The sequence below is a fragment of the Melanaphis sacchari genome, unplaced genomic scaffold (genome assembly GCF_002803265.2).
Source record: "Melanaphis sacchari strain LSU unplaced genomic scaffold, SCAv2.0 Contig12_pilon_pilon, whole genome shotgun sequence".
In the NCBI taxonomy this organism is placed as follows: Eukaryota; Metazoa; Arthropoda; class Insecta; order Hemiptera; family Aphididae; genus Melanaphis; species Melanaphis sacchari.
In genome coordinates this window covers 2,153,173-2,174,475 of record NW_020270527.1, presented here as the reverse complement: position 1 = coordinate 2,174,475, position 21,303 = coordinate 2,153,173, and the positions used below count along the sequence as shown (strand labels likewise).

The window sequence follows — 21,303 nt, the reverse complement described above, 5'->3', positions numbered from 1 at the left end:
TGTATCAGATGATATTATAACTAATAGCCATTAAAAATAAAGAATTATGTTTTAAAATAATATAAAATAAAAGCTTATAATTAAGCTTTGAAATAAGTTACTATTTAACTAAGTATTTATAATAATTATAATATATATACTTGAATGCCATTTATACTTATATTTTATAATATTTATATCCGTACCTATATAAATATTATGTACTCCTACATGATTTAAATAATTTTAGTGGTACCAAACTCATATGCCATGAGAAGCGATCGCTTCACTTCTTAATTGGATGGGTGGGTCGTGGGTTTATAACCCATGTATAATCGTGTACAAACTCAAATAAAATAATCTTAACAAAAAAATTCTAAGTATTTTTATATCGCATTAGATAGTTGCAAAGTTTAAGTGGGTGGGCGGGACAAAAATTTAAAAATTTGCTTCACAAAAAAAGTCTGAAATCAGCGTCACTGAATAGTTTATATCATAATTTATAAGTATTCGATCCATAAAATTACAGTAAAATATAATTCATACGAAATTTTTAAAGAAAATACAAACTACAATCATCTGTTTTAAACACATTTTTTTTATTAAAATTAAATTTATACCTATTGGCTATTAGCTCAAAATAATCTATAAATAATTATTTAAAAAATATATTATTAAGTATAATTATTAATAATAAATTGAAATTTAAAAAATTTAACGAAAAAAAAATGAAGTCATCGAGAATTACCAATTAAGTTGATCAGTTAATAAAATAACCGGTTTTTAACAAACATTTAAATAATTTAAGCTATTGTTTTTGTTCTAATTTAAACACAAATATAATACTGCAAGTATAAATATTTGCACAGACTAGTTACAAGTTAAAAGTATAATACAAACATAACGTATACAATAATAATATCTTGATAAAAAAATAATTTTTTTTTTAAATCTTTAAGTTTTGTTTTAATTAAAGTTGTATTCTTTACGCACGCACGTAATTTATTTAAATCCATATAGACATAGATAATTTTGAATACAATTTTACAATTTACTTTTTAATGAAATTTATTATTTTTATTGAAGACATGTATACATAATAGCTTAAAAATGTATAATTTCAATTATAAATTCAAAATAGAAAGTGTTATGACTTATGAGTTATGAGTAACGACCGTAACAGCTTGAAGAAAATTAAAATGTAAAATATTTAACATTTTATGTGTTTATGATATAATGAATATTAATATCGTTTTATTAAAAATAAACATTTAATTTACTATAATTTGTATTAATTCAGTTTATAATAAGCAAATACCTTGACTTTTCAGAAGAATTGAACTCATGTAGAAATCATTAATCAAAAAAAAAAAAAATTGTACTGCAAAATGTTTCTATGATGGTACATTCATATTTTTTAAAATACTTACAATAATGATATTTTTAATCATAATTTTAAATAGTGTACACTGTACAGTATATATTATGTACAATTGATTAATATATAGCTGATTTTACAACTTAAACGAATAAGAACATTTATTTAAATTATTTAAAAATAACAACATACAAAGAATACAAATATTGTAACTAATAAATTAAGATTTAAAGAAAAAATTATATACACCTTTTAATACAAAAAATGTATTAGTAAGTAATATTTTGATCAAATAATAAAGTTGTACATTCGTATTCGTAAATGTTATCTCCGTCTTAAAATAACAAATTATTAAAAAATGTTCAAAAGAATCTATTTAACTCAGTTATTTTTAATATTAAAGTAAATAAACCATATACTAATATTATCAAATTTAAAGGTATAATTAGTAGGTATTACGTAAAAATATTAGGTAAGCCTTTTTTTTTATATTTTAATTTTTATACAAATTATAAGTTTTTAAAACCATGTTTTTTTTTTTTTAATTTGAAAATACTCATAATTTGCTTCAAGTTATTAAAATATGCATAGTATCCACTATCCATGTTGACTTCATGCTTTCGGCGCGTACGAAGTCAATACTACAAACTTTAACAAAGTGAAACAAAAAACGCAAATATGATATGCCGCATATCAAACGCATAGCTTTAAAACGAGTCATAAACATAAACAGACAAATAAAAATGTATTACTAATATAAAGAAAAAAATAAAGAAAATGTCTGATCTACATATATATAATTAATGAATTGTCACTCCAGATAATAGGCAAAAAGCATATGTATACGTAGGTTTAACGTAACCAATAATAGGGCATAGGCAATAACTAAAACAACAAATTTGGTCTTATTAACGATCGTGGTCGTTTCTACAAGCGGTTCAACGTACTTGTTGTTTTGATTAGACATATAGGATATGTGACCAATACGTTAACAATAGTCCAATTTTTAGGTGATATTTGTTCTTGTTAAATAACTTCTAATTTTATATGACAAATATTATAAAATGCAAACTGCAGTAAAATGAATTAATTATAAATCACACTTTTTTTTGATAGCTATTTAATCATTAATTAATACTTTTATTTTTAAATACGAAATTTAATTTGATCACATTTTTTAATTAATAGAAAAACACCATTTATGGTTAATATTTTTTTATTTTGTTTTTCATTTCATTACATGAGAAACTGTAAGAGAAGGAAAACTTCATTATGTTCACTAGTTAAAATTTTATCAAATTAATAATTGATCAATATCGATATTTCATTTTTAGTTACACTAATCTGTTTCAACATTATGACCGGGAATACAATAGATAGCAATACGGTTGTCTTGGCTGAAGACTACGTGAACAAGGTTTTGAAAGGTTTTATACATGTCTAAAGTAACTATTATAGCAAATAATGCAATATAGCCATAGATATTGCTGTGTACCTATTACCTATATAATATATCTATATACAATATACACGCATAAGTGCATAATGTGTATTATACGTGTATACCTACATTTATTATATAAAACGTATAGGTACAAGTATTATAATAGTATAGTAGTAGTAGTGTGTTATAACTTATAATTACCATTGTTGTCATCGAAATAGTCAGTGTGATCATGAGGGCCAGAATCAAATGTGGGATCGTTTTGTTGGTGGCTATTGCCAACTATCGCCACTGGCGGTTGCTGGAGCCCGTACGCAGGAAGCCAATGATTAGTTCCAGCAGTGTCGAGCTTTTCCGACCAGTCACTGAATGCAATGTTTTCAGCCATATTCACACACTAACGCTAACTAGCGACCTGTAAACATATTTTATTATTGAATTATAGACATAGTATAATCACTATTTTAATCATGTTATAAACACATTATTCTAGTATATGCATGCAACTCTAGTGTTCAACAATGTATTTATGAAAATTTATACATTATGTGAAATACATATTTTTATTATTACAAAATATGTTTAAATTTTAAACTATCATTAAAAATTACCCAGCATCTAAACAAGATATGTTTATATTTAAACTAAAAAAATATTTAACACAATTTTGGAAAAATATAAAAATTATACAAATATTCAATATTATAAACAATTTTACATAAATATACAATTAATTTGATTAAAAAATATCAACGTGTTATTTATAAAAATATTTATTATGGTTTAATATACGATTAATACCTACATAGTAGGTACATTCATATAAATTTATTATCTCATGATAGTATGCAAATATGTTATGTATATAACAGACAAAAACACATAATATAATAGGCGTACAGCTTACTATAACAACCGTAGCATAATAAACAGCTTACTAGGTGGAATTTAAAATTAGATAGGTACCATGAGAGCAATTATTAATATATATACCTATTCAAGATATAAATTTGAATTATAATTGTACAAAATCATACCTAAATAGTAAATACTAAGTATAATAGATATCTAAATAATCGTTATGTATAGTCGTATAAAAATATGTAATTAAGTAGTTTATAGTTTATACTTACGCATAAACATCACAAAAATCAATAATATTTTAAACGATACACGCATTGATACATTTTAAATTAACAAAATTAGTGTCAACATTATACAATTATTTTAAAGATATTTAGCATAGGGCAAAGTCGGATAATAGTAAATTAAGCAGATTTTAAAATATGGCATGTAACTAATTTTATCATGTTAAAACATTTTATTACTAAGGTATGTAACTAAAATAATTTCGAAAATGTGCATTTCGGTAAACAAAAATTTTAAATTATGTGATAACATGTTTTATTTAACCCTTATTTTTTTCGGATTTTCACATTGTACTATCCAACAACAATAAACTATATATCATTAAAATATATAAGCATAAAGTTTTAGTTGGTTTTATTACCATTCTCAATTATTATTGTTTATATAATTGAACTTTACTTGTATTATTTGTTATGTTTCGTTCATGGAAAATTATACGAAAAAATTTGCATTTTTCCTAATAAATACGTTATTATCGATTAGATTATTATAATGGAGTCTAGGCCCTGAAGTAATGCTACCTTAAATACTACTTTGATATTTTTGAAATATTAATAAGCATTTTAATTCAATTGCCAAATTATACAGTGCCATCCTATGTTTGCCCCTATCCAAAAAACAATGGCTAGGTACATAAGCTTATTTATTGTTAATATTTAGGAAAACAATTAAGATCTATGTAGCTTTAAGGCTTAAGCAATAATAAAATTTATTAATTTTTTTTTTTTTTTTTTTGATCTGATTTTATTTTACAGTCAAATTTTAAAAAAGACGATTATTTTTTTGTATTGCCATTTATCACTAATTACAAATACATACGTATTAGTATTTATTATCAACGATAAATAACTGATGTGAAGAAACGTATTATTATATCATTATTATTGTTGTCATTTATTAATACAAATCATTTGTTCTATAATTTAGGAAATAAAAATAATCTAGTTATCGAAACATATCATTCATGATTTATAAATAAATTAAGTATTTTATTAGACGTTTTTCATGAAAATAGAATCGTACTTTGACTAAATGCAAATCTATCATTTTAAAGACCTGTACCTTTTTAATAATTCCGACGGTGTACTATAAATTTGTATTTTATTGAATAAAATTTAATTTGATCCTTTTTTATTCCGTTAACTGTCAAGGCAGATTAAAGGATTTAAGAATATAACTGGAGGGGTTAGCTTAATTGCTAGTAAAAACAAAACGAATGTAAACATATAAATAATAATATTAACAGTCTATTTTACAACATATTATTTATTGTACTGTTCAATTCTTGTTATTTAATTAGACTTGTTTATTTGTTATTAAAAACTACATAAAACAGAAGATACATTATCTACATAATATACTGATATTACAAATTCCTATTAAATATACACATATAATTATTATAATATTTTAATGAATAACAAATCTATATTATTACCTATATTAGTACCTCATTATTTTCTAAACTTCATATGTTTAAAGGTTATTACAGGATACTTTATTTGAAACTTAAATTTCCCTCAATTGACATCAATGAATACAAAAACAAGGAGAAACAGAATAAGTTGTTCTACTTTATAGTAGGTGTCGAATGTACCATGAAAAAGAGTAGGTCACTGTAATATTGTTAAATTTGAATTCTGTAATTAATCATTGCAGACATAGACTGTCGTACTATATTTTTAATGATATTTTTATAATAGAGAATTTTACTGCTATTAGGTGTTAATTTTTCTATTAATAGTTAGTACAATAGACTAATCTATATTTTTATTTTTTTTTTTTTTTGTTGTTTTGCATATATTATAATATAATAATAACTATGATAATTTTATCTGTATTAACTTATAAGTTCGAAATCAATACCGTAGAACGATATTAATATATTAAAGGTATAAATAGCTTAAGATGATTCAAAATATTTTGAAAATTTCATTGTGTATGATATATAATAATACACGAGGTGACGAAACGAAAATATCTACATGAGATGTATATATATTTTAAAGTTACTTATATAAAAAAACGAAGATTTAATGATGATTTTTATATCTACTAAATAACATATTTTTTCGTGATTTTGAAGATTTTCGTTAAAACTAAGAATTTTTATGAAAAAAAAAAATTATGATTGTGTATTTTTAGTACATTAATTTTTTTATTAATTGATTTAAGAGTAATCTACAACAAACCTAATATCAGAAGATTATTTACTAATAAACAAAAATGTTATCATACATACTTAAATTGTCAATAAATTAATAAAAGTGAATAATTTATAATATTTATTAATTGTAGAAAAAGATCCAAAATATTTTGTAATTAATATTTATTTTATGTTTATAAAATACATGCAGATATTAAGGTTTTGTGAAAAAATCAAGTCTACACCAAAATAATTAAAATTAATTTTGTTAAAAACTAGTTTTTCGTAAAAATTCCTATTTTTCTCATTTATTTTTTTTTTTGTTTTTCTCGATTACCAGACATACTGTTATTTCAAAATAATACTCTTTTAAGTAAGGAATTGAAATGTTTTCAACATTAAAAAAATTGCTCACAAAAAAAAAAACAAAAAAAACAAATAATTTTTAAACCAATACATATCTTGTTCCGCTAAAAATTAAAATACAATAATTACAAATACTTATAGTTGATACTTCTACATATAAACAAAAATATTATATTTTAATAACTTTAAATAGTTTAAAGATAACTCAAATTTTTAATAGTTTTACGAAAACAAACAAATATAGAAATTCTATGCGGTTAGAACACATTCACCGAAACGAAATAATGTTATATTCTGGTATTTTTAAAGTATATTACAATCGTGAGAATAGCCGAGTAGAATAACCTAAGTGAAAGTTCTGAGACAATACATATGCAGGCCATGAGAAAGATGTAATAGTAACATTCAAAATCCTGTTTCAATAAAATAGTATCGATGTAAGTGGATATTATATACATTTAAGTATATTTTTAAAATACATTTCTTGAAAATTAAATTAATTCAACTACACTATGTTCATCATTCATGTTAGTGTACACTGCATATATTCGAAGATAAAGTAAAATTTGAGAGATATTATTCTTAATATTAAATAATGTAAGAAATAAAATGTGAAAAATTCATTAACTGACGATTTTATACAGCGATAATAGCTTTTTTATTAAAAATAAAAACTGTATATATAATCTATTTACCCTCTTATGTCACATTTAAAGTCGACGCACATCGTATATATATGTAACAATAGCATGCATGTTCTGTCAGAGCCCAGATGACAGATGTTTATCATTAAAATAATAGAGTGAATGTTGTGCATTTTATTCCCGAAAACCATTCAATATATAATCATATTTTTAGATAATTTATAATAGATCAATCTCCTTTAAAACTTAAATTAATTTATCAAACAATAAATTCAAAAATATTTAAATACCTACTTAATATAATCAAAATAAAACTTCATCCGAAATCTAAATGCTACTCTACAATATTCTACTAGTTATCATTAAATTTATTAATACGGCGTGGACAATAGTGGTAATACTAGTAGGCAAATAAATAGAATACACTTACTTGCTACTTGTTTAAATCGCTTAAACCAAATTCTGAGGATTTCGCGGAAGCGATTTGTAAGATTTACATGAATTGTCATAACTGATAACTAATAACTTATATTCGTATAAAATTGAACCAGAATTAGGTATCTGAGTATACGGTAAATATAACAGTAGGAATGTTAAATCTAACCGACATTGAAGTAATACTAAGAGAGAACAAAAGATTTAGAAAGGCATCATGCGATGAACGGTTTCCTAATGGATCCCAAAACAACTCTTCGTCCTCTAAATAGACAAAATACACGGAATACACAATGGCTAGGTAAATTCAAATGTAATTTAAACCAATATCTTTGAAGCCATAGGTAACCTGTAATAGCAATAAATTCTATAAACACTAATGCATCGGTTATCATAAAAAATTGGATAATTTATCGGACTAACTATGCGTTGTACGATTAAACGTTTGTTTTTATTTTTTTTATGATTCACTAAATGTTTAGTAGGTACCTATCTAATTATTTTAATTGTTTATTCGTCTCGGTTGTCGGCATAATACCTAACAAGTAATAAGCAAGTAATCAAAATCTTGGATATCAGACCGAAAATAGTGTTGCAAAAAAAAATGTCGAGATTAAGCAGGTACATCGAAATTGTTTAGGAGGTACCTACAATCTGGCGTCGTTTGCACTTACAGTTAATATTAGGTATTTGATGTTTTCACGATTAATCAATCTTCGTCGAAAGCGCGTTTGCTCTTACACCGACGTACACTGCTCACGCGCTGGACGTGGTCTCCACAACATAATCGCGCAAAACAAGGTAATACATCACTCGGTGCGGCACATTCCGGCGACGGCCCCGGGGCCCAGTCGGTAGATACCGTTCTCGCTGTACTGCCGATTGGCTACTGACAACCGAAACGCGCCGGCGAAGAACGGCCCGGAGTTGAAAACACCGTACGCAAAGGAATCGTCGACGGCAATGCGTCGCGAGATTACGATGTGTGGTCGTCGACGCGTTCTTGCGGACGACAAAACAACCGAACGAGCAAGATCGGGTGAACGACGACCCCCACGACCCACCGAAGAACAACAACTGACAATTGTTGATGAACTGTGGTTACGTTTTTTTGTTCGTTCCGGCATCCGGTTCACGAAACGACCGCGACAGTGTTCACCGTCGACAACTAACAGCACTGTACTGCACTACTGCCGTTCGGCACTCCGGCGGCGGCACCACACGACGGCGGCTACGGCTTTGCGGCCCAACGCGGAAAACGACGAATGGACAACGCCGCCGCCCCGGGTTCCGGCACAAACCGGTCTCGGGTCAAAAGCGCAGTGTGACCGCAGTGTCCGGGATGTTATTGGTACACGGTATTATCGGACGACGCGTACCCACCGCGTGACCGGCGTAAAAAATAACATGCGTGTTTGTACCGAGCAATAAATCTGTATCGTTTTTTTTATTCATACACCTTGGCGTGAATTTGTGCAATGATAATATGATAATATTATTATTTTTATTAGGCAGGTTGTTTAGCAGATTGTTTTAGTTATCTTTCGTGCATATTATATTGATTATATATTAATATCAATAATATTATCTATTATAAATATGGAACAATAATAAAACTAAAAATCATCGATAAAATAAATACAAAGGTTGCAACATTTGCTTGTTCATAAAAATTACAATAAACAAAAAAAAAAAAAATGAAGTTTTAAAAATAATTCAAGATATTACGCCTTATTGGTATTAATCAGATAATTAACATAATTTTTACTGAATTTATACATTATGTGTTAGTGTGTTATGGTCGAATAAAAATGATGATATTTAAATAAATAAATTAACTGTTTACCACTACGCGAGTTACCAATTAGATACAGTTTATTATTCAATACATTGTATATAGTTATATAAAGGAGTTAACTTATTAATTATTGTAACACTTAAAGTAATAATTATTTTTTACTTTTCAAGTACCTACCTAACATAAACATAAGTACATAAAAATACTAGTTTATATAATTTGAACTATTTAAAAAAATATATCATTTTGTTTTTAAGCACACGTATTTAAAATGTTAACATTACTCAAATTTTCTCCTAAAAGTATGTGTTAGGAAGTATTACTTTACTGTTTACAAGACGTTTTATGTTTACTAACTAACAATTTTAAAATATTTGTAATTGATTAGATAATTCAAAATCTTAAAACTAATTTTATTATATTGCAACTCCATTATTATATACCAGTTTTCATGAATTGTTAAAAACTCAAGATTACTACGATTAAAATTCTAAAAGTTTTAAACAAAAAGCTTCAAATGAAATTTGAAATTTAAATCTTGATACTATTAAAATAGCTTAATATAACGATAAATTAATCGCTCTGATTTTTATTGAAAGTGCAACTTTTTAAAAATAAGTTTTATTTAATCTTAAATGTTATTTTCGTCTTAAAAATTAATTCTATCCCAATAAATAGCATAGGTATTAATTTACAGTTTATCCCACAGATAATCTTTACACGGCAACTTAGTTTGTATTTCGGATAATCGGATATTATTTCTTCGTTTAGAATATTCGACTTTATGTTCTCCTAATATCTAAATCAATATTAAAAATAGATAGGTAAATACTCTTGCTTAAATAATAAACTAGGGTTTTTTAAATTTTTTTGAAGGATTTTAAAGTATTTTTTGTAAATCAGTAAAAAAAACAGTTAATAATAAAAAAGAAACACTTTTAAACTACTAAGTTTTATATTTTACAGTTTCACACTTCTTATAACTTTAAACGCGCTGTACCTTTCAAGCCTTTGTACAGCATAATTCTACGACCACCTTATTCACGAATACGATAGTGATTTTTGCAGAGCTTCCTCTACCGCATAGATTTGCAAAATGATTGAAAGAGCCTTGAAACAATTTCTAAGTGCTGTTGCATTTATACATACCTATAATATCCCCTTTCCTCCACACGAATACACAGCAATTCAAGATTTTTTTCTTTTTCTCAAAATACTCCTATTTCCTGATCGTATAGACATACAAACCTAAAATTTCTGTCCAACCTACTAACCGTTAAAGACGATCCCCTCTCTCCAAACTCATAGCTCATTATTAATATTAACGCGCTCCTCTACTTTATCCACTCATGTATCTATAATAAACTATCTTAAAAATTTTCCAATCATTTCCTTTTATTTTCCTGTTTAACCGGCAGCAGAAAACCAGTCATTTTCCTAATACGCACTGTTAACCACGACCTCTTTTTTCATTCTAAATTATATATATTTATATTTACCCTATTGTATATTAATTAACTTTTTACAATTACTCCATAATTTTTTGGGTTTGTCCTTGCTAAAAATAAAATAAATCTCCACCTATGTTTATATTATGAAATATAAACATATTAAAGAGTATTAAGGTACCTACCTACACGATTACTGTTATATGAGGCTCTTCTCTTATATTTTTATTGTTTTTCGAAGAATTTTGTTTTATTCTTATGTTACAGCCAACGAAAATTTATTCAATCCAAACTATAGTGGGTTTAGCTGGTAGCTGGTATATGTACCTATTTATATATTATATACTAATATATTTTTATGATAAACAAAAATTATTAATTGCCAACATAATACAGCTATTTAGTTATGTATTAGGTAGGTTATATGTATGTATATACAAACCATTTAGGTACCTCAATACCTGATGTTAACTATCCCGATGGTTAGTATAGGTAACTATATTATAGTTATTTATATAGTATATTATACTACTTAAAAGCTGTCGGTCAGGGTCAGGTTTATAGAAATTTAGCGCTTGCGGGCAATATTAAATTGACACCTACCTATACATACACTATGCAGGCTGCTGGGCTACAACCTTCTTCCTTTCGCATAAATAACATTTATCAAGTTAAAAATAATAATAGTGAATATAACTAATATGTTGGGATGTAATTATTTTCTTTATTTTTTTGTAGACTCCGGTTAAGTTCATTAAAAATAGGTAGATGTATACATTAATATTTAAATACTTGTGTTTTATTTCATGTAAGTAGCAGTGGTATCTCTAAATTTGTATTTAAATATTTTTAATTTGTTTATTGAATTTATTTTGTATTTATTATTCTTTAGTACTTTGGTTTATTTAGTGTTATGTTTATGTCAATCCCATATTCCTTTGAACCATTCAAATAATAATATAGCAAGAAGGTACAATGGTGGCATGATTATTTTGTAAAAAAATATATTTTCAAATTGTGATAGTATTCATACTGCGGGATATGGACTCTGGAACTCCGAGGAAAATATTTTAAATATTTTAATACTTTAATTGAAAACAAATGGAAAATCAAAGGTGGACTGAGGTAACATTTTACGAGACAACTTTTTTTTAAATTCATCAACCTCAAAGATAATTTGATTTATATCAATTATATCTACACATTAATGAACCAAACTAAACGGAAATGGCTGCATCTCCATCTACACAGTTTGTCTCTTTAGAAAATACTAAATAGACACAACAATTTAATGAGAATATAAGTTTCTGAAGACTTTATGACTAATAATTATTAATGTCATTGAAAAGGGTTTGAAAATTTAAAAAAATAGATCAAGAACCATCACCATGCCTCATATTATGTTAATTGTTATTAGTTATTACTTATTAGTACCTACTCAATTATTCACTTTATTTATTATAAAAAATAGAAGCCCAAAATATTTATCTCTTTATGTACATATTCCTCACTTAAAATTATACTATATACAATATGTAGACATGTAGTAACATAATAGATACGTCACTTTTAATAAAAATTATTTATACTTAAATACTCATATGAGTTTTTTAGAAAATTACGGCATTCTCCATTTCTTCAGTAGTATGACCTGTGGCCAGATTTGTAGAACGTCTGGGTTCTTTGAAGTTGCTGAAAAGGTGATCAATTTATCTAATCATGATTTAAATGAATTTCCCCTTCCAAAGTCCTCAAAGTAGAATTACTTATTAAACATTCATAAAATGTTAAACATTATTTTTTTTTTTTTAATGATGTTTTTGTTGAGTGAACCTTGTCTACTGTACCAATTATTTTATGAACACTCCAAATATAAGCCAAAGTATAGAGTTTTAATAATCTCAACATAATTTGATGAATATTTTCTAAGTATTAACATTTATTTAACTAAGTCCAAAATAAATTTATTATGAGAACAATATTTTAGTAGTAGATAGATAGATAAGTGTTGTTTTAATCTCTGTGGTGTCACATTTGATAAAATCCTGTCAGTTTGGGAACCAGTTCTTCTAGGCTAGATTACCACACTATAATCATCGCAAATGAACATATATGGTCAGCACCTCTGTGGTCAACCATATTTTGTATCTCGCAAATGTTCCTGTCAGATATCCTGTGTGGCAATGTAAGCCTAGTGCAAAACATATAATTTCAGTTTGTATTAAATAATATAATTATTATTATAAGATAAAATATCTTGTAGGCCTATAGTATCTTTCATGTCTTAATATTTATTTGTTACATGGTTGTTAGTTGTTACATATATATTATATTAAGTTATCTCAGCTAGCTACAATAATAATATTGAATTTATATTTAATGTTTATATTGCTAGTAAAAAATATAATTAACATTATCAATAATGAAAAATTAAAGAACTATATCAAAAAATTGTGTTTTATTTATTTATTCATTTTAATAAAAAAAATGTCATTATTTCATAAAGACAAAAAAAGGTTTTTCTATATTAATATTTCAAGAAATAGTTTACTGATGAATAGATAATATTATGTCAAACAAATACCATTAAGTGGCTACTGGGCACTAGTCATGACATACGCTTCATGTTTAAGATTATAATATAATTATAATCAATAACACTGATCACTGTATCCAAGTTTGGCAACTGCCATGGTGAATATAAAAAAATATAAATCTAGTAAGTGGTAGGCGTCATATAGCTTGAGACCCATAACTCACGTGAAAATAATATGAAAGTATTAAATATAAAAATACAATATTTGTTATATACAAATTAAGTTGATACAAGCCGTAATAGTGACAAATATTATTAAAATTTAGTATTTACCAGTGATTTTTTCTTGCAGTTCAGCGCCAGCGCTTAAAATATGACTAATTGCACAATTTATTAACTAATGTGAAACAAACATTAAAAGAACAAACAAAACAAGATACGTATATAGGTATAATATATTGGTAATAATACATTTGTATTAAATTTATATAAATTGAAAAAAGTACATGAAATTACTTAGTATTATGATTTATGACATCATTTAAAATAATGGTTTGACTATTTCGATGAAGTAATCTTCATCATATACAATAACACTTAAAAATTATTAAAATTTCTAAGAATATAATATAATATATTTACAATTAAAATTACATTTTTATATTTTGAATGTTGTTAAATTAAGTAGGTATCGCATTATTATGATTAGACAATAATGTTATACTAAAGATAATTTAGATCCTGAGAGTTACAATATATTTTATATATAATAATATATGTAAAAATATTTAAATTTAGTCTCATATTGAGCAAATATGGATGCTTAAAGGTTAAAAATAACTAGCATGGCAAATAATTTAAAGACTAATTATTAAAGAAGGCAGTAAATGATTTTGTTTATTGAGGTACATCACGAGACAATTTATTTTTTCATTATCAAGTTAACATTTTGGGTGCACAATGAAAATGTTTAATAATATCTTAAGGGAGTAGATTTATATACAAAATACATTGAAAATTATAATTATCAAATATTATCATGAAATTAAATAATTATATCATATATTATTACAATTAAATTATACAATTTAACAGTATAATAATAAATAATCATATATCTCATAAATGGGGATTTATTAAGTTTAAATAATTGACCAATTTATTTTAAACTTTTTTTTTTTACTCAACTTTTAAATTAAATTATCAGAATGTGATTAAAAATAGTATCTAGCTAAAATAATCATGTTACGAATAACTAATAATATAATTTGTTTGTAATATTTATGGTAATAGGAATATCAATAATTTATACAATATAATAGTATGTTATGTATGAAACAATTAATACTTTTAAATTCTTTTTTAACAAAACATTTTACCCAGGAAATTAAAAATTAAAATTTATAAATAATTATTTTTTATTTCTATTTATTATTTACTATTTGTAAATGTTCAAATCATTAAATTTAGAATTTTTAAACATATTTCTTATTATTTTTATATAATTTAAAAATTCTAAAATATTTATTTATAAAAGCATTTACATTAATCTGTTATTAATAATTTAATTTATTTTATTTTGAATAAAATAGTCATTTAAAATTTAAATAATAAAAACTCAGAATCTGTTATTTGATTGTACATATTTTTTTGCACATTTCAGCACTAAGACACTTGATAGGTTGTATATTACATTTTAAAAAGATATTAAATGATTACTTTATAAAAATGATTTGTAAAAAATGTTTAATTGTTATTTAACTTTTTTATTAATGTTTTGTGTAATATTAAACATATTATACAAATTCACAAGTATATCATATACACATAAAATAATAATATTTAACAATACATTTTTAATATTAATGTTTGTTCATAATTGTTAGTAAAATATTTTAATTTAAACAAAAAGTATTTTAATTGGATACTACTTAAAAGTTAATTTACACCATACTTTAATTTATAACTATATCTATTATTTTTTAGTATTATATTTATAATTTTTTAGTCAATAAAATACAAAAAGTTAAATTTGAGTTACTGTAATCTTATTTCAATACAATTTTATTGTTAGAAATTAGTTAAATAATAAGTTTTAATGTTAGAGAAAAGAATCTTCTCCTTTATATTGAACTTATAAGAAATAAATAATATTATTCCATTCTATACATAGAAATAATTTATTATACAGTAACAGGTATAATTAAAAATATACTAAAATATAACAAACCAGTACATTATTACCTATTGAACATAAAGATGTTAGGCTATAACTGAATTATCTAAAACACCCTGTATGCTCATCAATAAATAAGTATTCATGTGATCTATTAATTTACATTAATATTATCTCCTACTGTAATTATTTGGTTTTTAAAATTATAAACAACATATTAAATATCTATAAATATAAAGTTGCATGGCTATTAAATTTTAATTATTATTTAATAATTTAAAGTAGCACCAATTATTTGAAATTTAAATACAATGATTATTTTTATTTTTATTATCATAAGCTAAATAATGTGCGGTTTTCATTTTATAGATACATTATACATAATATATTATTTATTTATTTATTAGAATCACAATTTAAATACTAAAAATTATAAATAAAACTATATGCTAAATTTAATATATTAAAAATTATTATGTATATATATTAAGTAATATACAGTAGTAGGAAAAAATGTTTTTAAATGCTTCTGTTTACTAACAATTATCTATATTTTATCCTTGTATATAATTTTATAAGAAGTGGGGTTTGGTGGGAAAAATCAAAAAGTTCTAAAAAATTAATTTTGCACTACTAAATCTAATACTAAAAAATAATAATGGGATAAATAAAAGTTTAAAATTAATAGTATTTATTTCTTAATAATAATATAAATTAACTATTCATACTTTGAAAAAAATCTTTCTATTTATTGTTTATTAAGCATTTTAAATAATCCATGCTAAGAAATGTACAAGATATTTTAATATGTATTTTCAATATAAACCAAATTATTACAAAGAAAATACATAATAATATAGTTAATTACTAACAGTCAAATAAGTTCTTATTTTTCTTTAAGTAAAAAGTTTTCATTAGTTTAACTTTAATGGCATTTATTAAATATCTGTACACATAGTATTAATTTAATAATTTGTTTTTTTTTTTAGAATGGCAAAATTATCTATTAGGTAACATTAAAATATAATATAAGTTATGAGTATTAATGATCCAGTGAAATCTCGAAGATTGATATAATAGCATACCTAAATAATTTGAAAAATCTAAAATTTAAATATATATTGAACTATTAGGTACAAACTGATAAAAGAATATTTTGTTCAATTGATTAAGATTTCACTGTATACATATATTATAATACTAAACTGTCATGATATGTTTGATCTGAAATACCTAAACTATTTTTAAATATACAATTAATAATTAATTATTAAAAGTCAATTTGGTTTTAATTAATGAGTATGATAGGTAAAACATTTTATCATACTGCTAACAATTTTTAAATTTAAGCTATATAATTAAAAAAAATTATAGCAATTTAAATAAAAATAATAATTAATAGTTACTGAAGTTATAAAATTATATTACAAATGAATACATTTTACTTTTTAAAAAGTATCAAACTTACAATTTATAAAATAAGTAGGAAATCACACTTGTCGTTCTTGTTCAAAACTGTAGTTGTACTGTAACATAATTAAATAATTCAAATAAATATTATTTTTATATAAAAAAAAAAAAAATTAAAAAAAAATTTTTATTGTTTCATTTTTGTTATAGGAATTTACATTAAATTATTAGATTTGTCAGAGAACTATAATTATTATTTAGAATAACTATGGTATACAGCATAAATTTTAAATGATCAAAATGTTATCCCATTTTATTCTTATAAATATTGTGTAGTAAGTAGGTATTAAAAAATTTGCTTACGTTATTTTTCCTAATCTCTACATTATACAATTTAAAATAATTAATTTGTCAATATGATATGTTTAAAGATTAAAAGAGAACAATTTTATTTTTAATCGTGATTAAACTTGCAATGCTATTAAACATAATTTACATTAAATAATAACAATATACATACTTCCAAATCAATTTCTTCAGCTGTTTTTATTTTAATTTCTGGTATATCCTAAAAAATTAAAAAAATTAATTTATTTGTTAACTGTATCAACTTAAACTAGATTTTTTTACCTTAAAAATGGAATTATTATCCATGGAAATATTTTGATTTAATATAAATGGAATACCTTCTAACCCTAAAAATTACAATTACATAATAAATAAATAAAACCAATATCTAAGTTTCATAAAAAAAAAAAGATAAATATTTAATTTACCTTGATAAGAATTTAATGTCGAATAATTTGAAGACGAATATGTTGGAGGTAATTTTGGTGCTGGTCGTGTAGGTTTTAATGACATTAGTCGATCATAATCATGAGATAATGCATTAGCACTTGATTCTAAGCTGGGAAGTGAACTCAAAGATCCATTATTATTTGGAATGTTTTCTGTTGGTGGCGTAGGTGCTAATCTACAATAATAGATAAATATTATAAATAACTGAAAGTATTATTGTATTAGTTATAAATTAAACAGGCATATTTTACATTAATTAACATACCCATAAGTTAGTGATGGTAATGGCACATTATTTGGTGATTGAGGACTAGTTTTATAACAAAGTGTTAAACCATTTAAATCCCTAAAAATTATTACATTGTCTTATAATTAATAATTAATTAATTTTAATGTCAATAGATCATACCCAACTAAATTAAAACCATCAGGTGCTTTCTTTGATCGACTTAACAGTATAATATCAGTAATTGCATAAGCAGCTTGACTTTTTCTAGTTAATTTGTAACATAGTTGACGTTTTCGCCAGGCTTTTTGATCTTAAAATGGTACAAATATTAGAATAGTAAAAATATTAATAATTAATGAAAAACTAAAAACAATATGGTTACCACTGTCAATAGTTCTGGGAATTAAACAATAGCCATCAGGAGGACATTCTTTTTCATTTATTATATTTATATTTACTACAATGTAATCCGAAATCCCTTCTGTCTTAGATAAGCATAAATATCTTGTAATTTTTCTGCCAATAAAGACAGACTCTTTCCATGATTGCATATGTAAATCGGCATCTGAATCTTGGTCATGTGTTTTTGATATCTAAATATAAAATTATAATAGATATATAAAATATGTGCACATATTAAATAGGTGCTTTCTTAAAAATGTTTAATAAATTTTACTACCTAAACATTGTATTTGAAGCAAAAACAATAATATATTTAATTTTTAAACATACAAATTTTATTAATTTTAAATGTCTACAAATAATTGATGATATCGACTGATGATTAATCATAAATAATTATGTTAGTGACTCACGGGATTATATCCAGTCGGGCATTTGGTAATATCTTCTACTATGCATAATCCCGATATTGGTTTATTGTCCGGGAATGATTTAAATACTTGTTTAATCATTTTACGTATTTATAATAAAAATCACATTAAGATCTATGTCAACTCCTGGTACTGAACTTAATAGCACAATAAATAAAATAATTATGTGTGAAATCTTAAATACATCATAAAGAGTAGAAAGAGAATACAATAAAATATGGTAAACCACTTTAGAGTGTAAACAAAAAAAAATTAGTTGGAGGGGGCTCATTTGATAACGTACCACAAATGCAGATAAAATTACAACATTATCACAGAATTCTGTATCATATTTTTTATTCTGTGATATTATATCTAAAGTGATAATAGATAATGGTATAACCACAGGTCCACAGATAAAAGATAAAGGTATAATTACAATTATTATAATTGTTTAGAGTATGAAGTTTTCAGTTTTGTATGAGTTTAATCAACAGTTAACCCCTCAATAATTGAATAATATTAACTTATAAGTATTAAGTAATAATTCTGTTTAAGTTCATAATGGTTATTGCTTAAAAAAAATAAAATTAAACAAAAATGGGAAACGCATCGAGCTTAAAGAACCATGTTGAAACATCCAAAAAAACAGGTGTGCTAAATTTATCAGATAGTCATCTTAAACAGTTTCCAGATTCTATTGACGTGCTTCATCCTATGTTAAGAACTTTGGAGTTGTCTAAAAACAAATTGAAAACATTACCAAAATCTATTGGCCAATTCAAAGAACTAAAGATACTTAATGTCAGCAACAACTCGTTAGAAAATCTACCCGAAGAAATAAACTGCTTGTCAAAGATTGAAACATTACAGGTGAATTGTAATTTATTAAAGTCAATACCTCCACTGAATAATTTGATGTTTCTTAAACGCGCCTCGTTTGGAGATAATCAGCTTAGTATATTTCCGGAGTTTTTGTGCGAATTAAAACATTTGGAAGCATTGGATTTATCTAAGAATAACATCACTCAATTGCCTGAACTTATAAAACAGTCAAGATTAGTTGAATTAAACCTAAATCAAAATCAAATTAGAAAATTGCCATCTAGCTTAGCACAATGCCCCAGACTGAAGACTTTGCGTGTAGAAGAAAATTGTCTAGAACTAGATGATATTCCAAAAGAATTATTAACATCATCTAAAGTGTCATTATTATGTGTTGAGGGAAATTTATTTGATATGAAATCTTTACTAGCCTTGGAAGAGTATAGTGTATACATGACAAGATATACAGAAGTAAAAAAAAAAATGTTTTAAACTATTTTCTAAATTTTCTAATTTATTATTGATTTTGATTTGTATATTAATAAAAAGTCCATATTACCACCATGCACATTCAATTTTTTAATTAATATTTCATTGTTGATTTTTTTTTTTACCTGAATTTTGTTATTTTATATTATGGTCAACTATACACATTATTCATAATATATTTAACTGTGATTTTTAAAATTTAAACCAATTAAAATATTTATTATTTATTATTTTCTAACAGTTATACAACAGACTCACTTATACCTAAAGGCAAATTGTGTTTATGCTTAAACAGTTGTATAATTTAAACAATTATAAATTTATAAAAAAAATTATACAATATTAATATTATGAAACAACGATTTATAATTATGCATTCTTTTTAGAATCAATGATGCTATTAGTTTTTACAATTTTTTAGCTCATAAGAAAAAAAGACAAATAGTTATAAAATGTGAACAAAATTTTCTTTATTGTGTAAATTATTCAAAAAAGAAAAAAATATTATTCTTATGTTTAGTTTAGGGGTTTAATTAAATATTATCCCAAAATATTCATATTTTTTGTATAAAATATAAATATAATGAATCAATTTATTATTTGTATGATTTTTTTGATCAATTTAAATAAATATATTATTATATTTGTTTATAATATTATGTTATTCTTCTTGTAAAATTGTGACCCACAATAGTGGATTATTTTTGTATGTGTTCGGTTACAGATAAATATTACCATTATAATTAAAATTATGTAATAAAATTAAACATTTCATTATTTTAATAATTTTGTTACCACTATTTCAATAATTGGATATATACCTAAAATGTTGTCAATTAAACATTATACAGCATTTCTAAAAAAAATAAATAATTTATTGATGTTTTTCTTTGAAAAATATATCTCCTTATTTCCTTGTATATTTAAATACGATAATTTGTACCACTGGTTTAAGTATAATGCATATAATATATATAGGTGCCTATATTATATGCAGGTGGTTTACTTTAGATCTACTTTGTACATTAGAATCACGGCTCTCCTAAGCATGTCATGAGAATTTTTACAGCTGGTACCATCACTATAAAAATGGTGTAGTTTAATGACAGTGCAACTTATCATGTAGCTCGTGAGTCTTGACCGCCATAGTAAACCCAGTGCTGTCGCTTTACTACACATTACCTTTACAATAGATATTTAACATACTTTCAGCAATACGTAACTGAACGAAGCACAACAAA

The 21,303-nt window shown here is 24.2% G+C and overlaps 3 protein-coding genes across 6 annotated transcripts in view; 1 reads left to right on the top strand and 2 right to left on the bottom strand.

Moving 5' to 3' along the window:
- LOC112591256 overlaps positions 1-8,773 on the bottom strand; it is a 34,029-nt gene extending 25,256 nt beyond the window's left edge. For 2 of the 4 annotated variants that reach the window (XM_025335014.1, XM_025335016.1), the window contains exons 1-2: positions 8,216-8,769; positions 3,003-3,216 (exon numbers count right to left, since the gene is read on the bottom strand). In XM_025335014.1, the coding sequence (XP_025190799.1) occupies positions 3,003-3,189 (187 nt within the window). In that variant the 5' untranslated portion in view covers positions 3,190-3,216; positions 8,216-8,769. Of the gene's footprint in view, positions 1-3,002; positions 3,217-8,215 lie in introns of all 4 variants that reach the window. The other 2 variants (XM_025335013.1, XM_025335012.1) reach the window with 2 other exon arrangements.
- An 8,136-nt stretch (positions 8,774-16,909) lies between these two features.
- On the bottom strand, positions 16,910-18,989 carry LOC112591175 (multivesicular body subunit 12B). The gene is made up of 8 exons (XM_025334898.1): positions 18,752-18,989; positions 18,319-18,529; positions 18,117-18,246; positions 17,973-18,053; positions 17,686-17,882; positions 17,540-17,604; positions 17,430-17,477; positions 16,910-17,025 (listed from the first exon to the last, which is right to left on the bottom strand). Exons 1-8 carry the CDS (start codon positions 18,848-18,850, stop codon positions 16,990-16,992), a joined length of 867 nt encoding a protein of 288 aa, XP_025190683.1. The 5' UTR covers positions 18,851-18,989; the 3' UTR covers positions 16,910-16,989.
- Positions 18,990-19,187: 198 nt separating this feature from the next.
- On the top strand, positions 19,188-20,089 carry LOC112591183 (leucine-rich repeat-containing protein 57-like). Its single transcript, XM_025334909.1, has one exon. The coding sequence runs from the start codon at positions 19,349-19,351 to the stop codon at positions 20,063-20,065; it is 717 nt and encodes a 238-aa protein (XP_025190694.1). The 5' UTR covers positions 19,188-19,348; the 3' UTR covers positions 20,066-20,089.
- The last annotated feature ends 1,214 nt before the right edge of the window (positions 20,090-21,303 follow it).